Source organism: Meleagris gallopavo, chromosome 17, assembly GCF_000146605.3.
Source record: "Meleagris gallopavo isolate NT-WF06-2002-E0010 breed Aviagen turkey brand Nicholas breeding stock chromosome 17, Turkey_5.1, whole genome shotgun sequence".
In the NCBI taxonomy this organism is placed as follows: Eukaryota; Metazoa; Chordata; class Aves; order Galliformes; family Phasianidae; genus Meleagris; species Meleagris gallopavo.
In genome coordinates, this window is record NC_015027.2 from 2,448,262 (window position 1) to 2,473,673 (window position 25,412).

Genomic DNA, 25,412 nt, shown 5'->3' on the forward strand with positions numbered 1-25,412 from the left:
CATTTGTGAACATGAAATACAAATCACAAAGAGTTTTGTCACTTCTACGTTATATATTATTATTATTTTTATCTTTGGATGAAGCAGCGTTGGGTTGGCGTGTAATTAAACAGCTCGAGGAGCTGATGAGTGCTCACAACCACTGAATAATGGCTAATAAGGCAGACCACACATTGGTATAAGTTAACATACTTCCCCCAAAGTCAGAATTTCCAGGAGTTTGTGTTTGATGAGGAGGTGATTCAGTGAGCCACTTGCACAAAGCTGTCAGTAAATAGTAACTATTTATATAAGAAATAAATACTCTGTGAATAAGCCCTGTTGACTTTGTTGGAATCCTCACAGAATTAATGACATTTGTATAAGCAATCTCTATATAGAGACAAAACTTTTCTCCAAACTTGGAGAGCCGGAGCAATATCAATATCAGTAGACCAAAAGTTGAAGTTCTGTTTCCAGAGGAATGTGAAGTTACAGATTCTCCTTGCAAATGGTTTATCTTACATGGAAGCACACTTTGCTGCTTCACAATTTACACACAAGTTTACACAGGTTATGAAATCTGATTTCTTTCTTTTCATTTTGGTAGGAAAAAAATTAGACTTTGCAAATGCAACAGTAGAATGGGTACAAAGTGCATGTAACTTTTGGGTCCTGTCATTCCTTAATGTAAAAATAGCACTTCAGTGAGAGCCATCAAAACTCAGACTCTTGGTGAGCACGTGGGGTGCTACTGATCGATATATTTTATAGGATGGTTGGAATTGCCTTTAGGATACAGATAATCAGCAATATTGTTGTGTTTTAAATTGTTATAATTGAATCTTCTAGAACTGTTGCAACTTTTCTTTTTTTTAAGGCTCAAGTTGGACATTTCTGCCACAGCTCAAGAACTTTAAATCTTTCAGTTTTTGGATGCTGTTCTTCTTCAAGATGCCCAGATAGGAAGGATGTTCAAAAGAACAAATCACTAAAACAAAAATAAGCCCCAGAATAGGGAGTTTTAAGAAACCTTTTGTCCAATTCTGCTTTCAGTTTCTGCACTGTAACCTATGGAGTAATTATGTGAGATTACAAAGGGTTTCAGTCAGCATAATGCAGAAGAGAATTGGATTCATTGTTTCTCAGTGAACTCTTATATAGCTTTTCTCTGTCATTCTTCTAGATAAGTGGAGATTTATCAGGTCTTTTATTTGGATGGTAATGATTCTACTGTGTAACATAGATCAGCAGAATGAGGCTCCTGATATTGTGGAAGCTTCCTAAGTTTTCCTAATAAATATCTTTGAGTAAAAGCTTCATTATGAGTAAGCTGTAGTGTAAATGAATTACCAAACTAGATTGATTTTTAAAAAATACAGTGACCATTTTAGTAATTTGCCTGTTTGTAAGCCTATTGAAATGAAGGAGTGAACAAGTTCAGCTCTATCTGTGGTTAAAGCCTGAAAATGAAAAAAAGAAAAGTCTATTTTAAATCTTCAAGATCCATTTAGCTTAACAGAGAAGAAGCCTGGTATCACATAATATTAATAGTATTTAAGGGAAAACTTAGAGTTAATTCAATAAGAAAAAGCGTAAATCAGACCCCCCAAAAACACCAATAACTCCCATGTTACTCTGCTCCAAGTTCAGAATTGTTCCACCAGGGGCCACTTGCAACCGAATGCAAATCATCAGAGAATTAGAACTGTAATTATTTTAAGATATTTAGACAAACCAGCTCTTCAAAACAATGCTCAGACCCTTCATGCCATATTCAATCTTTGCAAGGCTAACAGCATATACTCTGATGTGTAATGTTCTTTTCTGAGCTGGTATCTCAGGAATTGCTCTGTCCCACAGCTGTGGTACCTGCTTTGTATCTGTGAAAGTGACTGAGAATCTGTTGCAGAATAAATCAAAGTAAAGCACAGCATTGCAAAACTGTTGCAGTGATCTCAATCTGAATGTTTGTGGGCTATTATTTATTTTTTCCCCTGCAGTTGAGCTCAAATTTAACCTGGACCAGTATGTCAATAAAAGATACCCAGGTCTGGTGAAAATAGTGCGCAATAACAAACGAGAGGGACTGATTCGAGCCAGAATCCAAGGCTGGAAAGCTGCAACCTCTCCTGTTGTTGGGTTCTTTGATGCTCATGTGGAATTCAACATTGGCTGGTAAGTCCTTGGCTGTTTCCATAGGGAGTGGGGAATAGGGAATACCATGCTATTACAGTTTGCCCTGTGTCTCACAGGCTGTGAAAAAGATTCACTCGACAGGGGAGCTGAAGACCTGTATGGATGAGACAGCTATTGGCTTGTGTTTTCACATTAGCAATTACGTTTGAATAATATCTGTGATTATTGCAATATTGCCAACAGTCTTCTGCAGTGGTTGCAAGATTCATAGGGAAAGCATTTGTCCCTGCACTAGTGCAGCTTAGTGGAGAGAGAAGTAATTTAAACTGAAATGAATGCAAAGCCTCTGAAGCAGACAGATGTGGACATTCCATTAGGGAGGCTCTCTGCTCATGGCAGATGCATGTTTTCAACTGCTTTTATTTAATCTGCTTGACCTTTTCTTTCTTTCCTTCTTACAAACTTGAGTATAAATCTGACTTGCTTGTAAATGTTCTTACGTTTACATTTGGAAGGAAATACTGAAAGATTTCCTGTATTTTTAATGGGACTTGAAATCAGTGTGCCTTTGCTCATCCTCTCCGTCTTGGAAAGGAAGAGTATTAGCTGTGGTTAGCACCAGTTCGATCTTAATGGACCAGATGTGCAGATGGAGAAGTCTTCGCAGCACCACTTAGTGGCCAATATTTGGCATTACCAGAACCTGAACTTTCATCTGAAGGAACGAAGTACGCAGTCAGCTGAAAAAGGGCTGGTGGGACCTTCACTATGTAAAATGTGTATTTTCCAAAGAGAGTCTGGTATTTCATAATGATGATGGAGGGTTATGGTGGAGCTGATTATACTCTGTAGTTCTGAGAGAGAGATCCCCAAATTAAAACTAAAATTAGCTATACTTGCAACCAGAAAGCAACTTAATTGCAAAGGAGTGGAGTGTTTATTTTTGTATGTTCATGAATGGAAGATGCAATAAAGTGCACCTGGTTTCTATTCACCCTATTTTTTGCCCCATCAGAGACTGTAATAGCAGTCATAGTTAATTTTTAGAAGCTTAAGACGTTAATTTGTTTATTTACTTTTAAGGCAGGTGGATCTTTGAAAACCTTGGAAAAGTTTATGTCAGGTAATATCAGCTACTGGGCAGAACTGGAGGCTGCAGCCTGGTGCTGGGGAGAGCGTGCTCCTGGTGCTTAGTCCTGAGCTGCAGGTTCTGAGACTTGCAGGGAATTCTGTTACCTATTTTGTAACGGACATTGATATGTTATTGATGTATTCTACCTAGAGAAAGTAGGCAGTGGTGTCTGTAAGCATACAAAGGTTTTGTGGCTGCGTCTGGCCGTGTTCGTTGATTTTTCTTTAATGCTTACTTTGCATTAATGTCAGGAGTTGAAATCAGCATAGCAAGTTCATGGACTGCTCAGTAAATGAATGTGTGTGTGTATCCAAGGTAAAAAGTGTTTGCGTTTACCTCATTCTCCCTGGTGTACTCTCCTTTCAACAAGTCTCAATAATACTATTGAGCCAGTCTGTGCAGCTGCTTTGAGACCACTTGGCTTCTGGAGTAGCTGCAGAAGATGGATGAGAATAGCAAATGTATACAGAAATGTAATATATCCACTTGTTTGAGTTGCACGTGGAGGCTCAGTGTTCCTTTCTGGTGTTTCCTCTGTTCTTTGGTGCTGCTGACAGCCATCTCAATCCTCATCCTATCCATCTCCCCCTAGTTTTAATTCTACCCATCATGCATCGTGTGTTTGCCTGTCATTTCAGTTTTCATCTTATCTCCTTTTACTAGGAGGGACTGGAAGATTTCCTGTGTGGGTTGCTTTATTTTTTCCTACCAGGTTACCAGTACCCCCACTCAAGATCTCTACCAACTTGGTAGTCAGGAGGGAGTAGCTTGTTAAAGCACTGGTGTCCCATTCTCCTGCTAGGTCTTATCCTGTGTGAATATTTTCCCCTTTTTACTGAGTGTATTCATGTGTTCAGTGGCCACGTGGATTACTCCCACTCAGAACTGCCTATGGATTATTTGTGAGGCAATTAAAAACCAGCCAATTCCTTTACCACAGAAAAGAGCATTAACTTTCTGTTTGGTTTGTGTTCCATCTAACAGTCAGTTACCTGCAGTGTAATTTTAGTCTTCCATTCTGTGGCTGCTTTACCTGCCTAATCAGCTGGCAGATAAATTCAAAGGGAATCAGAAAAGGACTTCATCACTTTCTCATGAAATATGCAGAACTCTGACAATAAAAAAAACCTACATCTTTTCTTTAAGCAACAGTCATCCCATTATGGGTGAGCTCTTGCCTTGGATCACGCAATAGCACTCAAAGGCTCACAGCATAACTCTCCAGGGACGTTTTTTCTAAATGGAAATACAATATGGTAGGATATTTAAAAAATACTCCACAACCTGGCAGGTCAAATTAACTGTTGAATTATTTATCTTACTCTGCTTAATTGCTGCTTTTCTGCTTCTCAGGTGTTAAATTGTGTTAGCACAGAGCAAAGAGTTTCTACTGACCCGTTCCCCTTAAGGCTTTTGGCAGTAAGAGCAAATACTGCTGCTGTGACAGCAGGAGCGGAGAGGAATGGAGGCATGGGAGGAGGCCAGTGTGTAACAGTTTACTGGAAAGGCAGACACTACAGTTTTCACAAAAACCATCTCCCAGGAAGGTTGCACATTCATGCCTGAAGAGATATTTAAGCTTGTACTGTTTGATTTTCCCTTCATTCCTGCAGATTTCAGCACTCCTGCTCTGACTTTTGTGTTAGGTCCACCTGCTGTGCATGAAGCACTACACAAGTAACACTGAGCACAGACAATTGCATCCTGGCTGCTAATTATATTGCAGAAGATGTAGAACATTATACAGACTCCTGTCTTTGAGAGATGGGAAGGAATAATGTGACAAGGAGGAAAGAACTTCGCTACATTATATCTGGGAGCAGGAAAGAAGCGAGAGAAGAAATGGGGTGTTAATTCTGTCGATGAGAAAAGGGCACATTGAGTGAAGGAGGGCAGAAGTCAGTAAGAGAAAGGCAGAGACCACAATATATTAGCAGCCATAAAAAGGATGCTAGGAGCCGTAAAAGAAGACATGATGATAGAGTATTATACTTGCTTTCTAGCTTAGGACTTGATTTTGCACGTATCACAGAAGTAGTATTGGAGGATTAAATGGAGATATGAAGTGCTGTAGTAATTAAAATTTTGTCAGACAAAAGGAAGCAGAGGAGTAAGAGCATTTCATCAAAAAATTTCAATATACCAGAGAGAGATAGAGACAGCCCAACATGAGAAAGAAGACCTGAAATACAAGCTCAGTATCCATCTGTCTGTGCTACACACAGCCCATCATTACAGATTATCCCTGAAGTTGCCAGTGTTTTAAAAAGATAGAAAATGGGAATTTTAAGAAACTAAGAGCTGAAGATCAAGATGCCAGGTCTACAGATAGCCCCTTGCAGATACGATTTCATGCTGTGATATGTTCTGCAACTGGCTGCAGTGGCCTTAAGCAGTGGGTTCTTGAGAAACTATATAGTGAAAAAGGAAGTTGCTTTCCTCCTAATCTTCTGTTTTGGCTTTGGTTATCCCAACTGCTTGATATTGGAGACATGGTTACTCGTCTGTAGGACAAAGACATAATAACTTTGCTTCTTATGAAAGTTCCCTTCTTTATGCTTTCATGTGGTGCATTGGAAGCCAAACTCGACCATCAGGTAAGCACCCTGTCCTGTCTGTTCTAACTGAGCTCATGTGGCTCTTTGGGGGCCTGCCAGAGTCTGGGTGGCTTTTTCTTCTAGTGAGAGAAGCACTAAAGCCAAGGGTGAAATTGTTTGTTGTCCTCCTGTGCAGTCTCTCCCTTAGGATTCAAGCCTAATTACTGCTGATCAGGCCATGCTCCATTGCAGCATCTGTGATAACAAGCTGAGTTTGACTTGGGAAGGAAGTTCTGTTTATGCAAAAGCAAAGAAAAGGATGTGTCTTTATTGAAGGAGTTTTTCCTCATCCGAAGGTGAGGTTCGATTTGGTAACCAATTTATTTCAGATAGCAAAAGCGAATTAACACTATCTGAGTAAAGAGGGCAGCACGCAGCAAACATCATCTGGGCCTTTTGCATTCTTGGGGCAGTGCCAGTTTGCATACAGAGAACACGTAAGAAAGCCAACTTCAACTATGCATCTACCTAAACAACCTGGAATGCTCACTGAAGCATACTCATTGCTTTTCAGTGGTGCTGAGAAGAGCTGCTCGGGTTTGGCAGCCAAACAGCTGATCTTTACTCTCCAGCAGGCACTGAGCTGTGCTGCTCTGCTCTGCTATGGGCTGCAGGTCTGCACTTCCAGGGGCACACAGGGGTGCTGATAGAGATGTCAGGGGGAGCAGATGAATAATTTCCCCTCCTCTTTGAGATCGAGGAGGGGAGTATGATGTATGTATCTGTATATATATATTCATTATGATGTATATTCTTTTTTTTTTAGTTCTCTGAACACTTATTTACTGGAAAGGAATTCTGCATGAAATATTCTTCATATGGCCTCAGTGAAGAATTATGTATGTCTTTAAATCTGCTTGTCTGCATCTGATAAATGTATATTGTCAGTAAAATCTGAGGTTGCGTATAAAATCACATGCAGAATAAGCTTTCTGCTTACACAGCTTTTTTTCTTATATTTCTCTTTTAAGTTTTTAGTTAAAATGGTAACTGACAGTGGTACAGCCAGAGTAGAATAAAGTGTTAAATCCACTGAGCCACAAAATTTAACAGATGAGACCATTTTGTCTTTCTTTTAATGTCATACAAGAACTCAAGGAAGATTCCTTGCAGGGAGAAAAGAGAATCCTGGATGTGAAAGGGGAAAAAAAATTGTTTTTTAATGTTCTTTTTTCTTTTATTACAGTAAAAATTAGAATGGTTATAATGGAGAGTAAAAAAAAAAAGTGTGTTTATCTCAGAACAACCCAGACACCGAGGTATTCAAACATCTACTTAGGACAGGGGCAGAATTTAGGGGAAAACCTCCCCAGCACAATTCCTGCTCTTTATGAAAGGGTTTGGTTTTGGTGGTTTTGGACAAATTCATAAAAAGCGCCATTTAGGGGGAGGAAAAAAAGAAGGGAAAATGATTTACTTGGAATGTCTATTAGAATTGTTCTGTTTAAAGAAGTGAAAGAGGCTCTGGGTCTGCTCCCCGGTAATGCAGGTTGGCAAAGCTTCTTGGAAGTCATGAGGTCCCATGAGCAGAAGATTTGGGTAGCAGCAGCAGATCTGCCTTGTGGCATGCTTGTGGTTTCTTCTCTTAGATCACATACACTTCTTCCCATGTTCATTTCAAAAGTCTGCTTGAAGTCAGTAGGTGGCTTTACATATTTGAGGGGTGAATTACTTACTCATGTGTGCTGAGGAGCTCATTACTAACTTGTTTTTACCCATTTCTTTTATCTGGAAGAAGCTGTTCTTTTAAGCGCTGTAAAAATCAGACTTCCCCATTGGCATGAACTCTGACAATCTGATAAGGATGCAAGATACATACAATTTTTGTTTGCCTGATGTCTCCTGGGGTTTCAGCTGCTCTGCTTTGGCCCAGAGTTAAAGAGAGAATGAATATATTTTCAGAGAAAGACTTACAATGGGATTAGGGAAGTGAGTATGATCACAGTATGACCCCAGCCTTTACTCTCAATCTTCTCACAGACTCACTTTAAACTCGGTTAAATTCTGCCTTCCAGTTCTTTTTCTAACTCTACTATTTATCTCGGGAGCATTACACAGTACCATCATTGCTGGCACTCCCACAGAGGTCAACACGGGTGCTCAGCACCTTGAAAATTCCGTACCTTGACCTCCACTTTTCTCACTGATAGGTGAAAACATGACATGTGTGTGCTATAGTTAGAGAAATGCTAAATAGTCACTGTCAGATCAACACATCCCTTTGTTGTGAGTTTGTTCCTGATCAGAATCTTGCCACAAATCCCCCAGGACAGTTTCTGCAAGGAGACACGCAGCAGAACACGTGGATGCTCCTACCAGCATGTCACTGTGCTTGTGGGAAGCCCACCAAAATTAGGGTAAAGCCTTTTGTTCTCTGGAGTTTCAGTCATGTACTGTTAGCCATAGGACTGAATCCTAGGAATGAGACATTTGCAGTGTGTTACTGTATTTCAGGAGCTGCTTTGGGGAAATAAAGCCCAAGTGAAAATAGCCATTAGCTTAGCAGAGTCTATAGGAGAGTTAAATTTACTGTCCTCTCTCTTCTGACTTTATCCATTCACTAGCTATATATTCAGAGTGGGAGGACACAACTGACAAATATATACTTTTAGTAGAGATAGAAGGGAGGAACTTCCTTGTCACTCAAATTATAGCCCAAACTGTCTGCCTGTTTTTCATGAGGTGGTGGAAGGGAAAAAAGCCACAAAGCTGTATGAGGCGAAGTACTACCGAGAAAGTTTAATCTTGTGATTACACTTAGATTACTGAAATCTATCATGTCTGTGAATTTGCCTGGAATAATTTTGCCTCTTGCTCCAGTAAATAACTTGTTAATCTTGTTATTATCATAACTTGCATTTGCTACTCTGTTCCTATACGTTGATAGAAGCTAGGAACCTAGTATTTTTTTGCATCTGTGAAAAATAGGGATGAATCTCAAAATTCACATCTGGCTTAACTAATCAGGCAGAGCTGAAGACTCTCTCCCAGCAGTGGCCATGCGGAAAGGAAATATTCCAACCCCATACTGCAGTTCATCAGCACAGCATGATGAACCCACTTGCACTTCAGCTATCTCTTCCACTCAGTCCTTTTTCTCCTGAAGCTGCCAGGAGCACCTGACATCTCTGCATGTACAGTGGAGACAACAAAGCATGGGGAAAGAAAATAAATGAACTTTGGTGCCTGTAAAGAGGATGAGTAAATCCACATAATAATGGAGCAGCTTAAAATAAGGAAAAAAAATTAAAAATTTCTAGGAAAGATTTAATCATAATCCTTTTGAAAACCTTAAGCAATTAGACAAAGCCAGAATTACAGCAAGGTTGACAAAGGATTTGATGACAGTGCAGCTCAGCCTACAGACACAAAGCTATCATACAAGTCTGCTGAGTACAGCAGAGCTGTTCCAGGGCTGGACTTCTGTGGCAGTGAGCAGCAACTAAAAAGAGGCTTGTATTTCATGAATTACCTAAGATAAGCAATGTAAACACAATCTATTACCCTTTCCTGCTGAAGCTTGTAGTAGTACTTCATTAGACAGACTGGCCATTGCCTAGAGAGATCGTGGCAGGTAGAAAAACAGCACAAGCAGTGTTGGTGGCACAGAATGCATTGACAGAAGCTGGGATTTGAATGTTCCTGTAGGTCCCTTTGAGATGCTCTAAGGGTTGGTGTTTGAATACCCCTGACTATTTCTGCCATCCCTGGCTGGGCAAGACAAGCTAAGAAATCTCACAGGTGTGCAGTGTTAGCTGAGAAGTCTTTTTTGAGTTTTTTGAGTAATTTTGAGTTTTGCCAAGTAACAGAGAACTCTGAACTGGACTTTCCCATCCCATCTATGACTGCTCTCTGGAGGGTGTAATCCCTCTACCCTGTCATATCTCTTTCACACTAAATCCAAGAGCTTCAGAAGAGGGTCCAGGGCAATGTCCAGAGGCTGCTGCAGTGTTGGTCAGTTTGCAGGGCAACCTGTCAATTTTGTCCTGCACCAAATGCTCTCCAGTGGCCTCCTCCAAGGTAATTTCTTTTTCCCCACAACTGCAAAGAGGAGGATACTTCTGCCAGTATATCAGTGGCCTGTCACTGATGATGACGTTTGATATTTTGAAAGCTTTTATTCCAGAGGCTAGAAGGGAGTGAGAGAGCCTCCTGTTGATATTATGAGTGAGGGTTTCCACAGCCATGCATGGTGGCACATGGTCGGCGATGGGAGAAGTGTGTCTGGTTGATGTCTGCCTCTAGGCTGGTGAACATGAACAGTATTATGGAAGGAACAAGCTAGACTCGTCTTTTTTTGTATTCTTTCCTTCTTTATTGAAGTTACAACAGTTTCTCTGGTGGACACACACTGGGTTTTAAAGCAGTTAATCTCATAACTATAATCTCTTTCTAATAGTCAAAGCTGCTTAGCCTGATTTGGCAGGTCATATTGGCTCTGTATGGGGGTGCATGTGTGTGGCCTCAGGACTTTCCAGATTGGCATAATGAATAATGCACTGCACCCCTGGGGTGGGGTGAAACACGAGTGTGATGTCGCATAAGCAGTCAGTGTACACAAAAGAGGAATTTGGCCGTACCTGAGTACAGAGGAAATGCTACCTTCTTACTGATGAGATCAGAAAATTTGTGATAGTTCAGACTGAGGCAATGCAGAAGGGAAATGGAGGTTGAGTTAATTTCATAACTTGTCCCTTTCATTTAGCATACACAAGAAAATACATGGTAACAAATAAAATAGAAGATAACAGAACATGAAACAACCAACTTGAAAGCAGGAAGGAATGATTGCCTTTTAAGCTACAAAAAAGGGAAAAGATCAGTGCTCAGCTCCTACTGCCTCTGTGAATCGCAGCAAACCCCCTCTCCCTCAGAGAAGGTACACGTGAGAGCTCTGCAGAATCTTCAAAGTTTGTTTCAAGGGGAAACAGTTACAAAAGAATGAAGTGATGGCTGTTTTAATGCTGCTTTGAGAAGTGCTTTCCACCCTTATATGTGCCTGTTACCTTTAGGATCAGTTTCTCTCAAACTTCTTAGCAATTTCAGACTACCTCGACCAGAAGCAAGTGGTTCCTGAAACACTTTGGGATACAGCTTCTGTTGAAAGCACACTGATGCTTTAAAGCCTTTTGAAATGATGGCACATTTCCTGCAGGTTGCTGCTTTTCCACCATCTGGCTATTGAAACCTTCTCATCATCAGAGAGGTTTTAGAAGACTCAGTGCAGCCTTGTTTGTCATTCAGATGGTCCGATGGAGTCAGTCCTTCAAAAACAAGATTTAAATCTTTGAGTAACCTTCAGATTCGTTCTCTGTTCTGCATTTTGTTCTTCATACCTCACAGCAGGAGGCATCCTGGTGCTGTAGACATGAAGGGACTGTTAATACATGGTCATGGTGACTCTCAACACTTGCCCATTACAAATTGAAATGACATTCCCAAGGCATAAGAATAAGTCTTTGGTAAATTTTGTGTTATTAAACACAAAGTGGTACAACTCCATAGGGGCAATAATTCATGTGAGGCTGCTATGTGAGTATTGCCATGCCAAACATCAGCCCCTTTGCTCTAAGACGGTGACATGCATTTGATCTTGCCATGCTGTGTTACGGTCTGCCATCTCGCTGGGTTACTGCTCTCAGGATTAGAGAACATTGTTTTATCAGACTGCAAAGAGGGGCCCGGGATAACTGATGGTTGCAAAATGTTTTGCTGTTTTTACTGTTCTCAGGGTGGAACCTGCACTCACCCGGATCAAAGAAGACAGAAAGCGGATCATCTTGCCAGCAATTGACAACATCAAGTACAACACTTTTGAAGTGCAGCAATACGCCAATGCGGCCCATGGCTACAACTGGGGCCTCTGGTGCATGTACATCATCCCACCACAGGACTGGCTCGACAAAGGGGACGAGTCAGCACCCATCAGGTAAACCTCCTCCGTGCTGTCACTTTGTGCTAACAACATCTCCGTCTCAGCAGTCTGCCAAGGGGCAATTGAAGTGAAGCAAGGCTGTAGACTTTGTGCCAGGGGTAGTTTAATGAAACTGAGGAACATGGATGGGTCTGCAAAGCTGTGAATGCATGTGTGGCATTTCAGAGCTGCACCACAATGTGTGTACAAGTGCTGCGCTCTAGTTGTGAAAATGTGATTCAAGTTCACTTTGTGGCTCTTACTAGGATAGAAAGATCTTTTTCATCTATGTTGTATTTTCCAAATGGCCCCTGTCATGGGTAATGAATCAGATAAACATTGTATGTATGAAAAATGAAGGTATTTTTTATGTGATTGCAAGGAGGCTGTTTTCACTTTGGGTCTGTAGGCAGCATTCTTGGACATCAGCCCAAACCAGAGCTTCCCAGCAGCACTAGGAGGAGATGTGTTAACCTCCTGGTCTCATTGGAGAGTTGTTCTTTTTTTGGAGAACTTTGTGCATGTTATGAGTTTTCCGACTGGATGAATTTTAAAATGAAAACAGACCATGTAAGCATCCTTTTATTTTCTCTGTAAGGTAACATTTTTCCTTACAGAAATGAAATTTTCTAAGGAAATACTGATTCTGCATAATTCAGGAATTGTCATAGTCATTTTGAGAATTGTTAAAGTTACAGTGAGAAAATGAGAACTGAGGAGAATGAGTCTTTCTTTCCTCTTCTTTTGAAAATTCACATCCAGACTTCCTTCTCTGGTGCAGATGCTTGTCTCATTGCTCCTCTGAAAAGTGCCATGCTGAGTGAAGGGTACTTTTTTTAGCAACTGCTGAAATAAACAATAAAAAAGATTTTACTCTAAGGTTTTCTGCCTTGTTTTTGAACTTTCCTAGGAAGGATACAAATTACCTTCTTAGAGGCATCTTCATCCTGATGTATATCAGCTCCACCCTAAAGTGAGCTAAAGCTCTGTGGTATGGTCTCAGCGTAGGCTTTGGCAGAAAAGCATAGAGCCTGAGTTGTCAGATTCTGAGATGCCTGTTCCCAGTCCATCCAAGCAACCTCAAACAACACACCCAACTGGAAGGACCCTTGCTGGTCTTTTAGAAGTGTGAGGACACAAGATGGGCTGTTCACATTTGTAAACGATTGGTTGGGTGGGACCATCACACAGGGTCTCACCCTCATACAACGAGTATTTCAATCCGTATTTGAGCAAGAGTTGCAAGTTGCTGTTAGGTTCATTCTCATGCCCTGAGACTGCAAAACAGATACACAGCAACACTGCCCTTACTTATCACAGCACAGCACAGTCCTTCAGCACTGACCCTTCGCTCAGCTTGAAACCTCAATAAGCAGGAAAGTAATTACTTAGAAAATCACTGCTCTTGGATAACGTGCCCTGTCCTCCCATCATTGTTTTAAAAGCACAGGCATTCTCTATCTATTTCACTCAGCTCTGAAAAATAGATATTGAAAAAGGAAAACTAATCAGCCAAAGCTTTCGCTCCTGAAATCAGGGTTTCAGTCTTTTATTCCCAAAAGATTTTGCACACTTCATTACTTCCAGTTTATATGTGGAATCACTATATTAATTTTCACATCAGTTGTTCTCATATTTGAGTCTCTTCTATTTTGAAGAAACATCATCAAATATCAGATAAGACCGAGCTAAGAGAGTAAAGTTAGTTAAACCTCAGCAAGTTCCTCGGACGAGTTTTGTAGCAGGGGTAGTTAGTGCATTCACTGAAGTATGGAATTCTGCAAAATATTTCTGGATTCAGCTGTTGATCTTTCCAATAGAAATTAAAGGATTTCACCCCTGTATGGCTGGGAGAAGAGTTAGTTTTCTGTCAGCAACGTTGCCTCCATTTACCACAGGCTTTCTTCAGGTGTGTGTTCAAGTACTTGCCAGAGTTACACTGGTGCTGAGTTGGACAGGTAGGAACTGAATAAGGTCCAAGAACTCGAGGCACTGAGTAGTGTTGAAATCTGATGCACGTAAGCAGCTGGCTCTCAGGAGCTGTGATTTTATTCTGAGCAGAAACCCTGCGGTTCAACAGTGCATAAACTGCACAGAGGGAGATGAGACAAGCAGCATGAGCAGGAGAGCGCCCAGTTCTTGCAGACACTTCCCAGCAGCACTGAGATGTTCTGGATACAGAAGCACCTCTCTGCAAATTATGAATTACATGCTCTAAAATGCAGAGACATCAATGTTGAACCGTGAACACTTACATGGCTCCCTGGGAACATGTGCTTTGAAGGCAGTGATCTAGGAGAGCGGGGCTTCTGCTTGATAGTCACGCTGCACTGATTTCTGATGGATGGATTTGCTAAAGCATTTGGCTGTGCTGTTGTGTTATGCTGGCCTATAGACATACAGTGCAATTTTGTGGCTTTTAAATGAGGTGCTGGTGTAATTATGGTGGTGAAAAGAGGGAACATATGAATTGATGAAAAGGATCAGGAAGTCTGCACTAAGAACTGAAATTTGAAGGCACGCTTGATATGAACTTAGTAACTGTAAAAATGTAAGGTGTGTTTCTAAAAGCAAGGGGAAATCAGAAAAGTGAGCAGGCTTTCAAAATCTCCTCAAATCTGAGTGTTCTAGCCACTAGTGCCTAGTGTTCTAGCCAGCATCCCACACAGTGAACTGCAACTGTGTCCAGTTTTCAGGGCACACAAACTGTTCCACAGTGATTGTGTTCAGATCCACATGTCTTTTCAATGCTTTCATAAGGTTGTTCGTGAACAGAAAAACTGCACAGTCATTCAGCCCTTGCTGACACCCTCCCTCCCAAGGCTTCCTTTTGCACTGCCTTTTCAAATAGGGGGTTTGTTTGGAGATTCTGTGTGCTCTGTAAAAGAAAAGGCTATTAACTAGTAACATTGTGATTGGTTTTGTGTTTGGCATAGCTGAATACTTACTCCTGGATCTCCCAAGGGACCTGAGGTTTTCAGTGGAATCTCTGTGTCCTGGTATCAGCGAGGATCAGAGCCCGGCTGCTGCAGTCCAAATGACAGAGGGGATGTAGCCTTGAAGTGCAAGCAGCAGTAAAGGAGTAGCGAGACTGAAGTGTCAGATTTTGTAAAGATTTCTGCTACAGTTCAAAGTCAGTTCCTTTTCTTCCCCTGTGCTAATAGTTTGAAATTTGGATCAATTGATGTTTCCCAATCCGGCTTCTGTAGGCAATCCATTTTGCATGTTTGACATTTAAGATGTGAGTTGTCTCTAACGTGAAGATTTAAATGAGGATGGTTATTTTGACACGCTGTGGCCATCACGTCATTTTCCATTTGTGTTCCTGAGAACACTGCCCAAAAACGTCCTTATCATCTGGCAACAAACTGTGTAACAAAGGATACTTTTTCAGAGGGTTTCTAACGAATTTGGCTATGCACGGAAACAGGCTGGATTTTTTCTGCATACAAAAGATAATGCTGCATTTTGGAACAGCAAGGAAGGTGCCTTCTCTTCAGAGCTCTGTCTGGCTCATCTTCCCTCATCTGCCGTGATTTTGATGGACTGCTCTGTTTGATTTCATGATCAGCAGCCACCAACACTGGAGTCATTAATCAGCCTCCCTCAGCCAAGCATTGCACAGCTTTCTGCTTTATCTTCCTTCTGCAGCAGTGGTGCATTTCATCGTTGCATATGTTCTCACTTACTGCTCTAATATGCCATAGCTTGGTACTGCAAGAAGTGAGTGTGTGTGCGCAGAGTCAGCCGTTCCAGAAGGCACGTGTGTCTCACACATGGATGCAAATGAGCACCTGACATGCCCACAGGCTGCCTGCTTTGGCTGGAGCCTGTGTGCCCTTCTCACGTGCAGTCAGACCTTGTGCTGGTGCACCACACCGATGGTGATGCAGCCACCTTTAGGTGTCTGATGGGCATCCTGCCTGTTCCATAAACTCTACTCCTGCAGGGCTTCAGAATGTTGTTCTGCGTCCTTACTGCCCTGCCATTCCTAGCCAAGCTTTCTGGGTCGCTTTGTTTTCCATTGCTGTTTCTCTCCAAAGGAATTAGCATACCTTCCCTTCATTAAGCTTGACAGTTTTTTTCCTGCAGCTCCTGAACAGCAAATCTATCCTCGAGTTCTGTTCCTATGGCCTGGTGTGACTCTTCTGTTGCAGAAGGCAATGATTTGTAAGATGCTTATGCAGGCTCCCTAACCTATCTGCCAGGCCAGGGTTGAGGTCCTGCTTAGGAACCTGAATTTCTGGCCAGTGCACCGTGACTCTGGTAGCCATCCCACAGCAGCACTGCTCGTGGCCACACAGTGCCTCTGCTGTGGTAACAGCGTGCTGTATCTTTCAGCAGTGCAGAATCATGCTATTCTATGCTGCATTTTAAGATTTTAGTATGTTTCCTTTGTTAAATTTTTACTCCTGCTGTTGATTAAAATTAAAGCTTATAATATCTTCAGGTCTGTGAAAGAATATTCCACCAACAGATTAATTCTCTCAGCACCTTTTGAGGTGTTGCTATTCAGTAATACACATCCAATTGCTGTTCTGTGACACTTCCCTTCTAAAAATGTCACTGTTTTACTACAAAATCTTTAACTTAAGGAAGAAGGTTCCTTTATAGGAAGCGTCTGCGATGCAAGTTTATTTTACTTTGCTGCCACGAAGTGCAAACGGCAGGCACCTTCTTGTTTGTCCACCCCTGGGTGGTGAGCAGTGCTTAGGGTGTGCTAACACAGTTTTGCTCATATATCTTTTTTTGACTTTCCAGGAGAGCGCCTGATGCACTGTATTGAAAGCAGTAGATATATTGGGGTTTGTTAGATGTGAGAGGAACCTGGTGGTTACAGCCAAGCAAAGGTCTCATGCTTTATGAGGGGCAGGTTTGTTAAAGGTGTTTGCATATGGCAGTTGTGCTGCAGTCCAGAATAAAATAAAGCTTGAAGTGCACTTATAAATGAATGTTAGGCTTTTAGGCTGCTAAGGCAGACCTGAAACTTTTACCCAGTATTATCTGTGCTTTGCAGATAGAGAAACAGAGGCAGGGGGAGGTGATCGACCGAAGATCGAATGAATGACAGAGATGAGAGCAGAGTTGAGGTCTCCCGAGTCCCAGCACCGTTAGCAGCTCACTGGGCTGTGCAATCGCATTACACTTAGTTTACAGTTGGATCAAAGCACAGGAAAGTTAAGGGCTTGGGCTTGATGAGAAGTAAATGTCCCAAACTCTGGTTGAACCTGATAGAAGTCTTGGCATGCACTGTTCAGAAAACTCAGCATCGTGCTTCCTGGGCAGTTTCTTCCATTGCATCATGACGTGGCTGGGCAAAGCCTCAGGCTTATTATTTATTATTTCCAGCCTTCCCTGCACTGATCACTGTCTTGTTCAGCTTCCAGGGTTGCAGCCGAGCTGAGGTGCAGATGTGCAGTGGCTATAGGAAGCCAAATTCAAGTGGAGATACACTGACAGTAGAAATTTTTTAACTGGTGACTCTGATGAGCAGGATGTCATTTCTTCTGCCATTGCACAGCCATTGTTGCTCATTCCTGAAAACATTTTTTTCAGAATATGCCATGAGGGCTTGTGGAGTCTGTTTGTATTTGCATATATCGAACGAGAAAAAATAAAACACAGAAGAGAGGGAGGGAGTTGCAAAGGTAGTCTTCAGTGGCATTTGTCTGTGAGTGATAATTATGTAGTTGCATCCAAAATGTATTTCCCATCCCCATTCAATTAACAGGTTGGTGTTTTAATGGACAGAGCTGGAAACTGCAAAAATCCATCTCACAGGGAGAGAGATTGTGGCACCTGAGAGCAGCCTGCAAAGCCTGCACGTTCTGCTCCTCATTAGGAATGAAGGAGAACATCCTCAGGGGAGCATCGTACTGCTTTAGGAGCTGCCTCTGGAGGATTTTTTTGGGGAGCTAGAAAGGAAATGGATCTAATCCCAAACTAGTAGCTCCATTTTGCAAAGCAATGGTGCTCTAGCATTCACCCAGTGATGTCTGTTCTTAGCTTTATGTGCATAAAAAGGCAAATGAAGATAGTGGCTAGTGCTGTTTCTCCCCATTCCCTTCCCTTTTTGTCATGGTTAGAGCTAAAGAGATACCTAAACCCTCAAAAGTTTGTTTAGTTTCAGAGCTATCGAATTTTCTTTCTTTGGTCACTCACTTCTTTTATTTCAGTTTCTAGACCTAATTATTCCTTGGATGCCTAAAAGTCATTTTTCAGTGATGGAGGATCTCAGCTTTTGTTTAGGCAAGTCTGTCTTCAGGCATGACTAGGAACTGTAAACAAGAATACACGTTTTAGGAATTAATTTGTATCTGTAAGTTTCATCCATCTCACAAAAATCCTAGTGTGTAAGCATATACATAAAGAGAAGATGGATGTTCCAGTTTGTGGCACTCAGCCTCAGTTTTCTTTGACCTTTTGGAACAAATGGGTGCAGGGAGATGACTTCCCTAAGGCTGAAATTCCTCTGTTAGAGTTGATTCCAAGAGGACCAAACTTCATAGTGTGATTGATCCATGGCTCTCATCACAGCCTTAATTTTAATATGTGAATAAAGGGAGTCCTCATTTCTGAGAAAGCTTATGTTTTATTGTGCATTAATCTTCAAATAAATCATTATCTAGTTCTTGTTCACCACTATCTTGAGCAGCACTTCAGCTTCGGTGCCTGTTGTGTCTATAAACCGAAGGAGAAACAGTCCGATGTTTCACTTACTTGCAGAGAGTACTTAACCTCATATCCCACGTGTGTCTCATGGACAACTGGTCCAAGTGTGTCTGGTAGTGTGCTTGTTTTTTTGCATGGCTCTGATTCCACAAGGTCACTGTCCATTGGAGGATGGAAGTACAGGCTAGCAGATAAACTTTATATAGACTTCAGGACTAAGCGATGTTTTGTGTGTGTGAATTTATTGTGAAATGGTTTCTGTAGTAGCTAAAAAATGACTTCATTTTTTCTTTGATCTCTCTGTGCAGGACACCAGCCATGATTGGATGCTCATTTGTAGTAGACCGAGAATATTTTGGTGAGATTGGCTTGCTTGACCCTGGCATGGAGGTCTATGGAGGAGAAAACATTGAATTAGGCATGAGGGTGAGTAAGAAAGAAGACACTTTGTGCAATGTTTATTTGCAAAGAAAAATGGGAGCCTGTGGCCCAACAGAATTGCTGCCTGACTGATAGGCTATTATGCTGAAGTAATTGTTACTGCAGTGCTATCTAGAACTGACATTCCCAGTAAATGGATGTTCCTGGCCTTACTGGCATTGCAACGACTGATAACAGTCAGAAATATGGTTCATTGGTTCATTTTGTCAGTGTCTGAACTCAATGAGACAGATTCTTCGCCTTTCCCAGTAGCTCGGTTTGTGATAAGAGCCATGCTAACAGTCTGTGTGTGCTCATTGTGCAGATGATGATATATGTATGTTGTCTTAGCAGATGCAGTGGCAACAGAAAACTGAGGCCAAGCTGAAAGAAATCAGTTTTAGTGTTCTATGTACTGCTCATAATGAATGCAGTGGTGTTTTAAAAAGTTAATGGTCTTCTTTATAGAATAAGTACTACAGGGTATAGGTATCCAATCCTGCTGGTCCCAAAGGCTATGAGAATAATGTTGGAGAAGTCACAGAGTACACATCTTGAGGAAAGCAACGTTGGCAAACATCAGGTACAGCCATCTCAGAAGGACGTACAGAAATCAGCGTACTTTTGTGTGCATCCATCTTCCCAACTGCCTCCACCCCCTTCAGCCCAGTGCACGAGGACTGCTATGGACACAGAACTGAGCACCTGGCTATCTGCACTAGTTAGGATCTGGCTGAGCTCTGGGTGGGAGGGATTTGTGAAGATGTCCTTACACAAAATGACACTTCACAGATGCTGAAAAGGTACGTGAAGGAGGGATGAATTTTGCCTTGTTCTTACAACAGTGCAGAGTATGGACAGATGGCTTCTGCACAGCATCAGGCTTCTGAGCCTATAAGAGGTTTGATAGTTGTGATCCTTTGCCCTTGTTTTCAAGGTGCTCCTTTCCAGCGAGTCCTTCTAAAGTCCAAGGAACCTGCCATTGCTTAGCACTTGAAAATTAGTCTACTTAATGTTGCATGAACACAGTTTCCTCATTATAAAGCTTGCTGTTTAATTATTTTCCCCTTACTCTTTATTCCCTGTTTCACAGTAACACGTCCCTAGCGTGTGTAATGTGCTCATTAAAGCATATATTCTGCTCACGCTGAAACACTGAACATCAAATTAGTCCATCCTTTATCCAGCTATTTCTTTCTGAAATGGCTACAAACTCCTTCACACCAGTGGGCTGGGGGAGAAGGTCATCATCGCCAGCACCTGTTTCCACACATGGGTGTGTGTTTGTTATTCCAGCATCACGAGAGGGATAGAGTTTTTAATGGGACCGTGCAGCTACACTGCTTACACTTTAAGGTTCAGAATTCACACAAGGGACAGAAAAACTGCTACCACAAATCATCCAATTTTCCTTAAGAGGGTCAGGCTATTACCAGGATTCTGTGAGCTTTCCTTTATCATTGTGCAGGGCTTTCAGCTGTTTGAAACTTTTTCCACATGGCTGCTCCCAGAATAGATTGAACGCTCTGGCAAAACTCTGGTGTGGCTGATGAATAAGTCTCCTAAGAAATCTGAAAGCTGTCGCTCTTCCTTAGATGAGAAGAACTTGCAGGGTACGATTAGGGCTCCTGGTAAACAGAAGCAAAGGTTTTAATAGGATTATGAAATGGCACTTGCTTGAAAAGCCAAGGATTTGAGTCTGCGAGGACAGATTTTCAGGGGAAGGGAACATGTTAAAGTCTGTAAACAGAGAGGATCTAGAAACAAGTTCTCAGTCTTTGTACTTTGGCATTTTTTGGTTGTGTTTTGTGTGTGTGTGCTTTTGGTTGGCTTGTTTCTTTCTTTCTGTATAAGGAATAATGAACCCTACTCTAAGTGTTTGAGAAGAGCTTTGTGAAAGCACAGGAGTATGAGCAAGTTCAGTCTAAAATGAGCTTGTCCATGACATGGACATTCATCTACATTCTCAGCCTGAATCTAGCACAGTGAGTATGTGAGGTGTGCGCCTGGTAACCCACAAGTCCTGCATCGATCCCCTCCTTTGTTCTCTCTGAGGTGTCAGAAACCAGCAGCATGAAAATGCGCAGAGCCCTCCTCTCTTCCCTGAAGGATATTTATGAAATCACTGTGAATTTAGAAAGATTTTTTTTTAACTGCAGAATCTCAAAGTAAGTTGCAAAACTCCTTCCTTTCCCAAGGCTGATCCACACAGGAGCTGCCACAGAAGATGGCCAGCTGCAAACCAGGGCCTTGTTCCTTGTGAGTAAGATCCTGCTTGTGAGTGGGATCCTGCTGTGTCTCCCTGAAGTGTGGTGGTGCAGGGGAAACTCTGCCGACATGGTGCAGTACTGGAGGCTGAAAGCCGAGCAGGGAGCTGAGGCAGGCAGTCATCAGCCTGTCCACACTGCATGAGGGATGTTGCTGCCCAGTGTGACTCTGACTGTGGTGCAATGAAAGACAGAAAAGGAAAGTGTAAATGGATGAGTAAAGAGCAAGAAATAATGGTGGTGGAACGTGTTCAGCTGAAAACAGTCCCTCTTAAAAAGCTGCAACAGTAATCCTTTAAACTTCTTTGCATATTATCATCGTGTTATTACTAAAGGAAAAGGGATTAGGCTCAAAGTGTCTGAATTAGATTACACTGCATCTAATGAACCTTCCTTTAAATAGTTTTCATAATGTGAACTAGGGAAAGGCAGTGCAACTAATGAGCTGATTTGGGAGGGTACTGTTTGATAACCCAGCTAATCCCCCTCAAATCTATTGTTTATTAAAAAAAAACATGATCTTGGGTATTCCACTACTGGCTTCTCCCTTTTCTAAGTTCCGGAGATGGGAATATTTAGATAATTAACCCAGGCAGTTTTCTGTGTTGTCTAAGCAGTGCATAAATGGACTGGGGCGACCATATGTATTGAAAGTACCCAGTGCTTTGCAATTCTTTATTTAACTCATATTAATGTTTCTGCTTAAATCAGAGCTGTGATGTTCTGACAGCTTTGCAGTGAAGTCAATGTCTGCCAGGCTACGGAGGTTCTGCTTTGGTTGAGAAAAAGCAGCAGCCATTCTGGGAAACAGGAGGGAGTTGGTGTTGGTGTTGGAGTAGGACTTGATGATCCTTATGGGTCCCTTCCAACTTGAGAAATTCTGATTCTATGGTGAATTCTTCTCAGTGCTATCTCAAAGATTTTAAAAATAATTATGAAACCAAAAGCCTTATGACTTATCCAGTTGAGATATCTTTAAGAAATCCTGTGTTTAAGAAGTCCTGGCCAGAGAAATCTGTTGGAGGTATCCGTAGGTGCCAGTAGTCCTGTAGCTGATACTCCAGCAGGGCTCAGCTGGATCCTTAAGGGTGGTTGTGACCACAGCTTGTGCAGAGGTGTCACACGTGGCTTGGGCCAGTTTGGGCAACCAGTAGCAGCGTGCCTTTGGGAACACACAGTACATTGGGATTGAGAAGAACTGCCTGAAAAGAGAATAAAAGTTCAGATTATTTCCTCTCTCTGCTGTTGTGATTTCATGGTTAGCAGTGGTCAAGCAGCCTAGCTGAAGGCAGACCTGTTGTGTACAAAGAAATGCAGTCGCAACTCAGACCATGCAGAAATACTGTTTGTACTGCTCAAAATCTTGATGCAGCTACACTGGAATTTCTCTACCAGGAAATAAAACCTGTTACCTAATGCACTTTCATACACAAGCAAATCATACTTTCCGAATTTATGTGATCTGACCCAGCTTTGCTTTCCTTAAAAACAGATGAACTGTATTTTCTCTGAGCAGAAATGCTAATGGCAGGTTGTTGAGTAGTGAATTCCTGACCTGATTTTATTACTTTCAGCTAAGGAGATTTAGATTCCTTTGAGCAGTCAGTGTTTTAAACACAGATTCTGGGCTGGTATGCAGTAATAAAAATGTCACAAGATTTATGTATGGCAAATTTTAATTCTGAATTCTGGATGATGCTTTTTACCCCGGTGATTCATGAGGTCAGACTCCCTTAGCCCTGGAGCTAAGAAGTAGGAATGCCAGTTTAGAGAGTTTTTCAGAATTTCACGCTATTTTTCCCACATGCTGTGGTGGAGTACAAATGAAAATTGCACAAAAGTACATGTTAATCAAAATGTTTATCTCAGTCAATAAGAAATGCTTCATTTTTATTTCGACCTTTTCTAAGCTGCAGTTTTTAGTATAAAGAAATTCCGGTTCAAATTTAATTACTTTTTAGTTACATTTAAGTATTTTATTAACAATTTCTCACATCTGAAAATGCAGTTCACAGTGTCCTCACACATGCCTATTCACAGTGGATTGCAATAAATCAGCATTTTCAGCATGAAGTTAAATGCTATTAAAATGATTGTGCCCAGTTATGCACAGAACTCTGCATTGCCTGAGCAAAATCCTATTAAGTGATGTAATCTACTGCTAGTTGAAGTTACCCCTTTGCACAGGTTGCAGAGATCTCTGTGATAAATCTCCCGGTCTCACCTCCCAGATAAGCCGTGTAAGTAAAGGTGCTCTCTTTTCCATCTCCAGTTTAATTTAGCATTTTTATAGGCATTTCCAAAGGTAAAAGAATGTTAAGGTTGTAAAGTCAAGCACTAAGAAATCATGAAAGGATTGAATTCACGGTGTCTGGATTACATTAATTTGCAACTCCTTTTCCTCTTTTAAAGAGGGATTGGAAAAATCTATTGTATGGTGATGTGCATATACGATGAGCCAACTCCTCTGCCCGTCTAAATGTTCACTATCTTTTAATTCCTGAGAAGTTACATTGATTCAAACAGGATGAGATTAGGCTTGACATTTGTATAACGCAATAATGCATTCTGTCTGGAAAAGGAGACAGACTCAGTTGTAAGTGGAGATGCTCTTGCAGACATTTTATCCCAGGATGCCGAATCCCAGGGAGTCTGAGGCCACCACAAGTCACCGCCAAGCCGTTAGAGATGGCCTTTGGCCCATAGCAAGCATTTCGTGTCTTCCTCACCAGAAATTTCTATATTCATAATTGTACTCCAAATGGAATTCACAGTCTTTTTTTTTTCTGGGGAGAGAATCCATCTCCCTACCTGCGTGTTATGTCTTTGAACCAGACAGTGCCTTTTTTAATTATTATTATTGAATTGAAAATAACTGTAACCTCGAATGGAAAACAATGTTTTCATCAGAACATAGTGCAGTGGTGCTCTAGCATGAAATTGCCAGCAAACTACAGAACTAGAGCTTGTGAATACTGTTAAAAACATTTTCTAAAGTGGAAGCATTGGAAATAGCTCAGAAAAGAGCATCTGGCCATTTGGCTTCAATATCACATCATGCTCCATCGAGTGTAACATTTTATGTTACAAACTCTTTCATGTACTAGAACGCTATAAAAGCACAAGGCTGGAAATTTCAGAAACAGATCAGCAGCTAAAGAACTGAGAAAAGAGAATGCCTCCTTAGTCCTCTCTGCTTTCTTCTCAGCCATTTGCTGCAGGTTTCATCTAATACAGGTTCTGCTGCAGCATCAAGCGTGAACTGAATGGCAGTGAGGAAAAATGCAGAGAAATTGTGTTTGCTAATTGTGCTGAGATTGAAATAGCTTTCCCCTGCCTAATGATGAGACTGAACCAAAAGCCTGGAGATGAGCTGCAGCTGGTGAGAAACTTCCTGATACAACCTGTTTTCTATTGAAAACCAAAACTCATCCAGGGCTCCAAATGTGCTCCAGGACTTTAATTTTGATGATAGTTACTGAAAGCCTGACTTGGGCTGCTGTGTATCCAGAGGTTCCTGACTCATCCCTTAGCTGCATGCCCAACACACCTGGAAAAAGCTATCTTTGAAGAAACTATTTTGAATCTTTTTCAGAACTCTTAAAAATGTGCATAACATATAAATTTATTACAAATAATTATATTTTATGGAAAATATAAAAATGGAATGCAATGTGTAAGGGTATCTGTGGTTCTCAGAGCAGGGAGAAGCCCATTTGCTAGTTGACTTTATGTCTAGCTCTGCAGGAGGTTTTCAGTCCTGCTCTGAGCCCCTGGGCAGCACTGGGCAGAGTCCACTTCTTGGCACCAGTCATCAGCTGTCCAAAGGGGAAAAAAAAGAAAATTACTCATCCTACTGAAGTTTATCATTTCCTTCAATTCCACACCCTTTAAAAGCTTTGTGGAATGTATCATGGCAATGTTTTGGGATATGATGTGTACAATAATACATCTTTAGATCATATTGGCTGCCAGGAGTGGGAAACTTGATGGCACCCATTTTGCCACATTTGCTCCATTACTTTTTATGTTATTGGGGAACTGAATATCAATACCTGCTTTGTTTCTGCATGAATAACATTATGAAAATTAAGGAGTCTTAGTACAGAATGAAGGAAATGAACAAGAATTCCAAGAAGATATTGAAAGTCTCCGTTAAAACATCATCAAACTCTCTGATTTTGCATCCTCCATTGGAGAAGTACTGAAACAGGGTGACTGAAAGGCTTTACTGACACCTTATTGTAACTTAGACAGCTCCATATGTAGTGTCACTGGTTGTGCACTGCAAC

General features: G+C 41.5%; 1 protein-coding gene across 8 annotated transcripts in view; it reads left to right on the forward strand.

Annotated features, from left to right (window-relative positions):
• Positions 1–25,412, forward strand: part of GALNT9 (polypeptide N-acetylgalactosaminyltransferase 9) — a 230,371-nt gene that overhangs the window by 46,582 nt on the left and 158,377 nt on the right. For all 8 annotated transcript variants that reach the window (XR_004161565.1, XR_004161564.1, XR_004161563.1 and 5 more), the window contains 3 exons: positions 1,983–2,157; positions 11,579–11,776; positions 18,742–18,859. Coding sequence is in view for 1 of the 8 variants with exons in the window: in XM_031555946.1 (XP_031411806.1) it covers positions 1,983–2,157; positions 11,579–11,776; positions 18,742–18,859 (491 nt within the window). In the remaining 7 variants the exon portion in view is untranslated. The remainder of the gene's footprint in view (positions 1–1,982; positions 2,158–11,578; positions 11,777–18,741; positions 18,860–25,412) is intronic.